The sequence below is a fragment of the Lucilia sericata genome, unplaced genomic scaffold, assembly GCF_015586225.1.
Source record: "Lucilia sericata isolate MDLA Ls3-8-SP2 unplaced genomic scaffold, ASM1558622v1 Contig007478F_arrow, whole genome shotgun sequence".
NCBI lineage: Eukaryota > Metazoa > Arthropoda > Insecta > Diptera > Calliphoridae > Lucilia > Lucilia sericata.
In genome coordinates this window covers 4,379-14,746 of record NW_023997947.1, presented here as the reverse complement: position 1 = coordinate 14,746, position 10,368 = coordinate 4,379, and the positions used below count along the sequence as shown (strand labels likewise).

Below are 10,368 nucleotides of genomic sequence, written 5' to 3'. Positions count from 1 at the left end.
GAAGAGAAGAGAAGAGAAGAGAAGAGAAGAGAAGAGAAGAGAAGAGAAGAGAAGAGAAGAGAAGAGAAGAAGGAAGAGAAGAGAAGAGAAGAGAAGAGAAGAGAAGAGAAGAGAAGAGAAGAGAAGAGAAGAGAAGGAAAGAAGAGAAGAGAAGAGAAGAGAAGAGAAGAGAAGAGAAGAGAAGAGAAGAGAAGAGAAGAGAAGAGAAGAGAAGAGAAGAGAAGAGAAGAGAAGAGAAGAGAAGAGAAGAGAAGAGAAGAGAAGAGAAGAGAAGAGAAGAGAAGGAAGAGAAGAGAAGAGAAGAGAAGAGAAGAGAAGAGAAGAGAAGAGAAGAGAAGAGAAGAGAAGAGAAGAGAAGAGAAGAGAAGAGAAGAGAAGAGAAGAGAAGAGAAGAGAAGAGAAGAGAAGAGAAGAGAAGAGAAGAGAAGAGAAGAGAAGAGAAGAGAAGAGAAGAGAAGAGAGAAAGAGAAGAGAAGAGAAGAGAAGAGAAGAGAAGAGAAGAGAAGAGAAGAGAAGAGAAGAGAAGAGAAGAGAAGAGAAGAGAAGAGAAGAGAAGAGAAGAGAAGAGAAGAGAAGAGAAGAGAAGAGAAGAGAAGAGAAGAGAAAGAAGAAAGAGAAGAGAAGAGAAGAGAAGAGAAGAGAAGAGAAGAGAAGAGAAAGAAGAGAAGAGAAGAGAAGAGAAGAGAAGAGAAGAGAAGAGAAGAGAAGAGAAGAGAAGAGAAGAGAAGAAGAGAAGAGAAGAGAAGAGAAGAGAAGAGAAGAGAAGAGAAAGAAGAGAAGAGAAGAGAAGAGAAGAGAAGAGAAGAGAAGAGAAGAGAAGAGAAGAGAAGAGAAGAGAAGAGAAGAGAAGAGAAGAGAAGAGAAGAGAAGAGAAGAGAAGAAGAGAAGAGAAGAGAAGAGAAGAGAAGAGAAGAGAAGAGAAGAGAAGAGAAGAGAAGAGAAGAGAAGAGAAGAGAAGAGAGGAAGAGAAGAGAAAGAAGAGAAGAGAAGAGAAGAGAAGAGAAAGAAGAGAAGAGAAGAGAAGAAAGAAAGAGAAGAGAAGAGAAGAGAAGAGAAGAGAAGAGAAGAGAAGAGAAGAGAAGAGAAGAGAAGAGAAGAGAAGAGAAGAGAAGAGAAGAGAAGAGAAGAGAAGAAAGAAGAGAAGAGAAGAGAAGAGAAGAGAAGAGAAGAGAAGAGAAGAGAAGAGAAGAGAAGAGAAGAGAAGAGAAGAGAAGAGAAGAGAAGAGAAGAGAAGAGAAAGAAGAGAAGAGAAGAGAAGAGAAGAGAAGAGAAGAGAAGAGAAGAGAAGAGAGAGAGAAGAGAAGAGAGAAGAGAAGAGAAGAGAAGAGAAGAGAAGAGAAGAGAAGAGAAGAGAAGAGAAGAGAAGAGAAAGAAGAGAAGAGAAGAGAAGAGAAGAGAAAGAAGAGAAGAAAGAGAGAAGAGAAGAGAAGAGAAGAGAGAGAAGAAAGAGAAGAGAAGAGAAGAGAAGAGAAGAGAAGAGAAGAGAAGAGAAGAGAAGAGAAGAGAAGAGAAGAGAAGAGAAGAGAAGAGAAGAGAAGAAGAGAAGAGAAGAGAAGAGAAGAGAAGAGAAGAGAAGAGAAGAAGAGAAGAGAAGAGAAGAGAAGAGAAGAGAAGAGAAGAGAAGAGAAAGAAGAGAAGAGAAGAGAAGAGAAGAGAAGAGAAGAGAAGAGAAGAGAAGAGAAGAGAGAGAAGAGAAGAGAAGAGAAGAGAAGAGAAGAGAAGAGAAGAGAAGAGAAGAGAAGAGAAGAGAAGAGAAGAGAAGAAGAAGAGAAGAGAAGAGAAGAGAAGAGAAGAGAAGAGAAGAGAAGAGAAGAGAGAGAAGAGAAGAGAAGAGAAGAGAAGAGAAAGAAGAGAGAGAGAGAAGAGAAGAGAAGAGAAGAGAAGAGAAGAGAAGAGAAGAGAAGAAGAGAAGAGAAGAGAAGAGAAGAGAAGAGAAGAGAAGAGAAGAGAAGAGAAAGAGAAGAGAAGAGAAGAGAAGAGAAGAGAAGAGAAGAGAAGAGAAGAGAAGAGAAGAGAAGAGAAGAGAAGAGAAAGAAGAGAAGAGAAGAGAAGAGAAGAGAAGAGAGAGAAGAAGAGAGAGAAGAGAGAAGAGAAGAGAAGAGAAGAGAAGAGAAGAGAAGAGAAGAGAAGAGAAGAGAAGAGAAGAGAAGAGAAGAGAAGAGAAAGAGAGAAGAGAAGAGAAGAGAAGAGAGAGAAGAGAAGAGAAGAGAAGAGAAGAGAAGAGAAGAGAAGAGAAGAGAAGAGAAGAGAAGAGAAGAGAAGAGAAGAGAAGAGAAGAGAAGAGAAGAGAAGAGAAGAGAAGAGAAGAGAAGAGAAGAGAAGAGAAGAGAAGAAAGAGAAGAGAAGAGAAGAGAAGAGAAGAGAAGAGAAGAGAAGAGAAGAGAAGAGAAGAGAAGAGAAGAGAAGAGAAGAGAAGAGAAGAGAAGAGAAGAGAAAGAAGAGAAAGAAGGAAGAGAAGAGAAGAGAAGAGAAGAGAAGAGAAGAGAAAGAGAGAAGAGAAGAGAAGAGAAGAGAAGAGAAGAGAAGAGAAGAGAAGAGAAGAGAAGAGAAGAGAGAGAAGAGAGAGAAGAGAAGAGAAGAGAAGAGAAGAGAAGAGAAGAGAAGAGAAGAGAAGAGAAGAGAAGAGAAGAGAAGAGAAGAGAAGAGAAGAAGAGAGGAAGAGAGAGAGAGAAGAGAAGAGAAGAGAAGAGAAGAGAAGAGAAAGAAGAGAAGAGAAGGAAGAGAAGAGAAGAGAAGAGAAGAGAAGAGAAGAGAAGAGAAGAGAAGAGAAGAGAGAGAAGAGAAGAGAAGAGAAGAGAAGAGAAGAGAAGAGAAGAGAAGGAAGGAAGAGAAGAGAAGAGAAGAGAAGAGAAGAGAAGAGAAGAGAAGAGAAGAGAAGAGAAGAGAAGAGAGAAGAGAAGAGAAGAGAAGAGAAGAGAAGAGAAGAGAAGAGAAGAGAGAAGAGAAGAAAGAGAAGAGAAGAGAAGAGAAGAGAAGAGAAGAGAAGAGAAGAGAAGAGAAGAGAAGAGAAGAGAAGAGAAGAGAAGAGAAGAGAAGAGAAGAGAAGAGAAGAGAAGAGAGAAAGAGAAGAGAGAGAGAGAAGAGAAGAGAAGAGAAGAGAAGAGAAGAGAAGAGAAGAGAAAGAGAAGAGAAGAGAAGAGAAGAGAAGAGAAGAGAAGAGAAGAGAAGAGAAGAGAGAAGAGAAGAGAAGAGAAGAGAAGAGAAGAGAAGAGAAGAAGAGAAGAGAAGAGAAGAGAAGAGAGAGAAGAGAGAAGAGAAGAGAAGAGAGAAGAGAAGAGAAGAGAAGAGAAGAGAAGAGAAAGAAGAGAAGAGAAGAGAGAGAAGGAAGAGAAGAGAGAGAAGAGAAGAGAAGAGAAGAGAAGAGAAGAGAAGAGAAGAGAAGAGAAGAGAGAGAAGAGAAGAGAAGAGAAGAGAAGAGAAGAGAAGAGAGAAGAGAAGAGAAGAGAAGAGAAGAGAGAGAGAGAAGAGAAGAGAAGAGAAGAGAAGAGAAGAGAAGAGAGAGAAGAGAGAGAGAAGAGAAAGAAGAGAAGAGAAGAGAAGAGAAGAGAGAGAAGAGAAGAGAAGAGAAGAGAAGAGAAGAGAGAAGAGAAGAGAAGAGAAGAGAAGAGAAGAGAAGAGAAGAGAAGAGAAGAGAGGAAGAGAAGAGAGAGAGAAGAGAAGAGAAGAGAAGAGAAGAGAAGAGAAGAGAAAGAAGAAGAGAAGAGAAGAGAAGAGAAGAGAAGAGAAGAGAAGAGAAGAGAAGAGAAGAGAAGAGAAGAGAAGAGAAGAGAGAGAAAGAAGAGAAGAGAAGAGAAGGAAAGAAGAGAAGAGAAGAGAAGAGAAGAGAAGAAGAGAAGAGAGAGAGAGAAGAGAAGAGAAGAGAAGAGAAGAGAAGAGAAGAGAAGAGAAGAGAAGAGAAGAGAAGAGAAGAGAAGAGAAGAGAAGAGAAGAAAGAGAGAGAAGAGAAGAGAGAGAAGAGAAGAGAAGAGAAGAGAAGAGAAAGAAGAGAAGAGAAGAGAAGAGAAGAGAAAGAAAGAAGAGAAGAGAAGAGAAGAGAAGAGAGAGAAGAGAAGAGAAGAGAAAGAAGAGAAGAGAAGAGAAGAGAAGAGAAGAGAAGAGAAGAGAAAGAAGAGAAGAGAAGAGAAGAGAAGAGAAGAGAAAGAGAAGAGAAGAGAAGAGAAGGAAGAGAAGAAGAGAAGAGAAGAGAAGAGAAGAAGAAAGAGAAGAGAAGAGAAGAGAAGAGAAGAAGAGAAGAGAAGAGAAGAGAAGAGAAGAGAAAGAAAGAAGAGAAAGAAGAGAAGAGAAGAGAAGAGAAGAGAAAAGAGAAGAGAAGAGAAGAGAAGAGAAGAGAAGAGAAGAGAAGAGAAGAGAAGAGAAGAGAAGAGAAGAGAAGAGAAGAGAAGAGAAAGGAAAGAAGAGAGAAAGAGAAGAGAAGAAAGAAAGAAGAGAAGAGAAGAAAGAGAAGAGAAGAGAAGAGAAGAGAAGAGAAGAGAAGAAAAGAAGAGAAGAGAAGAGAAGAAAGAAAGAGAAGAAAGAAAGAGAAGAGAAAGAAGAGAAGAGAAAGAAATAAGATAAGAGAAGAGAAGAAAAGAGAAAGATAATAAAGAGAATAGAAGAGAAGAGAAGATAAGAAAAGAAAGAATAAAGAGAAGAGAAGATAAGATAAGAAGAAAGAAATAATATAAGATAAGATAATATAATAGAAATAAAGAAATAATATAATAATATAATATAATAAATATAATATAGAAATAAATAAGATAATAGAATATAATATAAATAGAAAAATATAATATAATATAATATAATATAATAGAATATAATATAATATAATTCAGAGATATATAATATAATATAATATAATAAATATAATAATATAATATAATATAATATAATATAATATAATATAATATAATATAAGATAATAATATACTATAATATAATATACATTGTATATCAATATTTGGTAATGAGTTATGTGCGTTTAACTGATTTTCGGGAGGGAACCTTGCATGGCAGCTATGACCAAATATGAACCGATCGTGAAAAAAATGTTAAAATAATATTTCTGTGTACAAAATTAGTATTTATGACAAAATTTTTTATGGATATCACTATTTGGTTATGAGTTTTGTGCCTTTAAGTGTTTTTCTGAAGGGGACCTTGTACGGGAGCTGTGACCAATTATGGACCAATCGGAAAAAAATTTCACATTAACAATTTTGTATATAAGAGCAATGCTAGTACCGAATTTTATATGGATATCTTAATTAAGTAATGAGTTGTGTGCGTTTAAGTGATTTTCGGGAGAGGACGTTGTATGGGAGCTATGTTCAATTAGGGACCGATCTAGAAAATTTTTTCTCTATATGAATTCTGTTGATATAGTATTTTAATTTGTAAAATTTTGTTAAGAAATCAACGTTCTGAGGGAAGTTATTAACAATAAACTCATTTTCCGGGAATATGTACTTTCGTATGGGAGGTATAAGAAATTGTGGACCGATTCCGGCAATTTTCAACAGGAATAAAGCTCTCGTGTAGAAACAAATGTATGATGATTTTCATGGAATTATATTGCATAGTTTTAGTGAAAATTACATCAGAATGTGTAAAAAATGCTTATTTTTTCGGAGTTGTTTTAAATTGCGATTAATAAGTTTTCCCGAGGTAAACCGATTTTACTCATTTTCAATACCAAACTGCCTAGGACTTCGGTTTTACGTGAGCGTGTTTTACACAGACAGACGGACGGACAGACGGAAATAGATAACACTATGCGACAAAAATAAATACCAGGAAGTGACACTATTTTTCTGAAAGGTGGATCCGAGTAGAACAAGAATATGTTTTTGAAATTTGCCAAACACCTCCAAAATCTTGAGTTACGGGTAAAAACCCGGTTTTTCGTACCTTTAAGCACTTATAAGTCAGTAACTTAGTTGAGTCTGAACCGATTTCAAATTTATTCACGGATTTAGAAAGTAGCTGCAGAGGCCTTTATAATGACATATATAACGTTTAAATAACCTGGGGAGATATGTGTGAATTTCATCAGAAAACATATTTTTATACCCTACACCACTTTAGTGGGGAGGGTATATTGGATTTGTGCTGATGTTTGTAACATACAAAAATATTCGTCCTAGACCCACCTTAAAGTATACCAATCGGCTTAGAATCGTTTTCTGAGTCGATTAAGCTATGTCCGTCCGTCTGGCTGGCTGGCTGGCTGTCCATGTAAACCTTGTGCGCAAGGTACAGGTCGCAATTTTCAAGATAATTGGATGAAATTTGGCATGCACGTTTTATTTATCCCAAGGACGAAGCCTATTGAAAATGGTTAAAATCGGTCCATTATTTCACCTAGCCCCCATAGAACAGAACCCCCCGAAAAGGGCTTCTGAGCTCATAATTATGTTAAATATACAGATATATCGATAAAATACGGCACAACTAAGTTTTATAGAAGTCTTGATGACCCTGCCAAATTTCATAAAGATCGGGCCCCATTTGACCCTAGCTCCCATACAAAGTCCCCTTCAGAAAATTACTGAATGTCCCAAATTAACTTATAAACACAAATATCGCGATGAAATTCAGCACAATAAAATATTATGTAAATATAAATATATTCACAAAATTTTATCGGGCTTGGTCCATATTTGCCCCTAGCCCCCATATAAAGCCTCTTTCAGAAAATTAGTTTTTCATCCATAAATTGCTTAAATGTATCGGAACAAGGGAATATTGAAAATAAATGCTTTACTATGAAAAATAAATCACATTTAATATTCATAACTGGTGTAGGGTATCATATGGTCGGCCTCGCCCGACTATACTTTCTTACTTGTTTATTTTAGTTTTGCACCGTTGTCCAAGTTTGGAGATGTGTTTGAAAGTATTTTATGTAGGAATCGTACTATTTATTAACTGATTAGAAACCCATGTTTATTCATGAGTAAAACGCAATTTTGTTTTTAAAAATCCGTTAGCAATTGACAATGTTATTGATTTTTTCTTAATACAAAATTTTTTCAAAACTGATTTTCCGAAAGATGCTTTATATAGGGGATAGGGCTAAATAAGGTCCGATCCTCCTACAATTTGGAGGAAGGATTTAGATTTATATAAAAGTTATTTAAGCTGAATTTCATCATGATATTGATGTAATTAAGAGAATTATGGAATTAAAGTCGCTTTCTTAAGGAGAATTAGTCCCCATTAAGGTCAAATAAGGTCCAAACAATACAAAAATCGGTATAAATGAGTTTGCTGTAATCTTTAGTGATACTACTGATTCTTTAGACAATACGGTCTTATTTGACCCTAGTCCCCACACAAACCCTCCTTCAGAAAATGACTTCAATTCCATAATTCTCCTCTTAATATTAATATCACGATGAAATTCAGCATAAATAACTTTTATATAAAAATAAATCCTTCCACCAAATTTTTCGAGGATCGGTCCATATTTAACCCTATCCCTCATTTAAAGCATCCTTCAGAAAATAAGTTTATGAACAATTTTGTATTAAGAAAAAGATCAGTAACGTGGCCAATTGCTAACGGATTTTTAAAAACAAAGTTGCGTTTTTCTCATAAATAGACAGAGTTTTCTAATCAATTAATAAATAGTGCGGTTCATACATAAAATACTTTCAAAAAACATCTCCAAACTTGTACAACGGTGCAAAAGTTAAATAAAAAATATGTTTGCTGATGAAATTCACACATATCTCTCCAGGTTACTGAAACGTTATACATGTCATTATAAAGGCCTCTGCTGCTACTTTCTAAATCCGTGGATAAATTTGAAATCGGTTCAGACTCAACTTAGCTTCTGCTTTCTATATCCGTGGAGAAACTTAAAATCGGTCCAGATTTAACTAAGTTACTGACTTATAAGTGCCTAAAGGTACGAAAAACCGGTTTTTTTTACCCGTAATTCAAGATTTTGGAGGTGTTTGGCAAATTTCAAATTTCATAAGGACCAAGAATATATATACTTTGTTGGGTTCCAGATGAATATTTCTTGGTTGTACACACGGAATGACAAAGTTATATATACCCTCTATCACCACTGATGGTGGTGCAGGGTATAAAAATCCTAAAATGTGATAAAAAAAAAGTGCCAAAAACATTTGAAAAATGCTAAAAAAGGTGCTAGATTACATTTTCGGGTGCTAAATGAGTTTAAAAAGTGCTAAATCTTGCACCAAAAGTGCTAAATTTGCAACACGGGTTATAAGATAAATTTTGATATCTATTTCAAAAAAAGTCAATACAGAAAAATATTCTCTTTACTTTTTGAACGCCGGGTACAAGCAGCTAGTAATTAAATAACAATTTATTTCTTGTATTTTATTTGATATTATCAATATACTGTTTATCTATTCAATAGAATAACGACTGAAATGGCAGATGAAAAGAAGTTCCAACAAACCCGGCAAAATTTGAGACGACGTCTATTAGAAGAAAGAGGGCTCCAAAGACGAGCAATTTTATTACCAACCTTACCGGACCAACCCTCTACCTCTCGAAACTCACCCTATATACAACTCGCACAGAGAGTCCTCCGATGCCTAATACCACCAAACATTGATGCACAAAATGTTGTCCCTCAACCATCCACTCAGACTCATCAGTCGACTATAAACACAATCCACGAAGACAACAATTATTATTTACCTAGACGTCCATCAGCGCAACAGTGGCCATAGTTAGCCCTATAAGAAATGTACCCAGTCATAGATTGTCCCTATCAAGTGGCAGCTCAGTAAGGGAAATTGAGGTCGACATCGAAGATTTGCCGGTTACGGAAGATGGAGAAACCTTACCCCCTATAGAACTTTCTAAGTCTAGTGAAAGTACCGCAGTAAATTTAATAGACAACATACCAACATCACCAAGAACTCCCTATGAACCACTAATTGCAGACATTTGCAGTGAATCCGGAGAAAATTATCAAAATTTTAATGCTGAAGTAGAACCCACACCGAATTCACAAAATCTTCATAATATACGAAGCGATGTCCTTGTCTTTTCCCTGAATCCGAACAATATAGTCCGTATCGGAACAAAGGCCTCGAGAACAGTATGGATTATCCGTCAGCACCAACCACACCTCCGCAGATAATGTTGTCATCAACATTTAGTTAGTCAACAGTTCCAGGAGGAACATCGCCTCAGGAAAGACAGCTGAATGGAGTTTCCTGAAACAGATCAACCTGAAAATTCATCTAGAAGTCAAACTACAAGTGAAGATAGACCGAGAACTCCAGCCATACCCGAGTTCTCGGAAAACACCTCCTCTAAAAATATAAGTTATCCTGGAACATTTTATCCACCAACAATCACTTCCACTCCACCAACAATCCCCAATCATTTTAGGGAATTGTTTACCGAAAGTTCGAAGTTGATCACACGTCGAATCAGTATTCGAAGCACTGCCAGATCGTTCGAAACACTGTCTATCTCCGAAAATGTTAACAAGGAGTCATCATCATTGTCATCGGTATCAACTCTTTCGTCTTCGTCGACCTCATCATCGTCTTCTTCGATATCATCAACAACATCTATACAATTACAAACACCGACACCAGATGTTATCCTAATAGAAGAGCCAGTACAGGTCACCACCAACAACAATCCTGATACATCTGAAGAAGCATCCATTAAAAGCCAAATGGTAGCAAATTGTGTAAAATCCCAAAATCAGGAATTGAACTACGGAGGCAATGCTGCTTGTTCATCCACAACTGTTAATTGGACCCACATAAACATCACGGCAAATATTATTCCTCAGTCTGTGGTAGCCGAACTGATGCCACGAATCAACGAAGCCACCAGTAGAGTATCCTATAGAACAAGTATCCTGTTTACCCTGGAGGATCGAAGTATATATCAGGTGCAATTTCGCCCTCCAAACCGAATAATCATAAAATTTGTCAACCGACGAGAGCAGGACGTGTGAGGACGCAAAGTCACTCGTTTGTTTTGCCCACACATAATAACTACGTAATTTTAACTTTTATTACTTCTATTTTATTAAACAAAATGAATTTAAATAAAACTTTGTTAGTGTTTCGTTAATTGTGTGTATTGTCCGTTAATTTAAATTGTTTTATTACGCCATCTATGTGTGTCATACTTTTAAACCACAATTCTATTAAGAGGTTTGTATTAAACTGCAATGTATGTCAACTGTGCATATATCTATGTATGTGTGTGTCTGTGTCCATGATCTGTGTGTATAAAAGGCAGACACAAACCTACTACAAAGATCAGTATCCCTTTTTATACCGTCCGTCCGTCTGTCTGTCTGTCTGTCTGTCTGTTTGTCTGTCTGTATAAAACACGCTTACGTTAAAACGAAGCAACGGAACT

At 36.5% G+C, this 10,368-nt stretch overlaps 1 protein-coding gene across 1 annotated transcript; it reads left to right on the top strand.

Moving 5' to 3' along the window:
* Nucleotides 1-9,184: 9,184 nt before the first annotated feature.
* On the top strand, nucleotides 9,185-9,830 carry LOC119615736 (uncharacterized serine-rich protein C215.13-like; the record flags this gene model as incomplete). Its single annotated transcript, XM_037971737.1, has 1 exon — nucleotides 9,185-9,830. A coding segment is annotated over exon 1 (646 nt), but the record flags the coding sequence as incomplete, so codon positions are not given.
* Nucleotides 9,831-10,368: the final 538 nt, after the last annotated feature.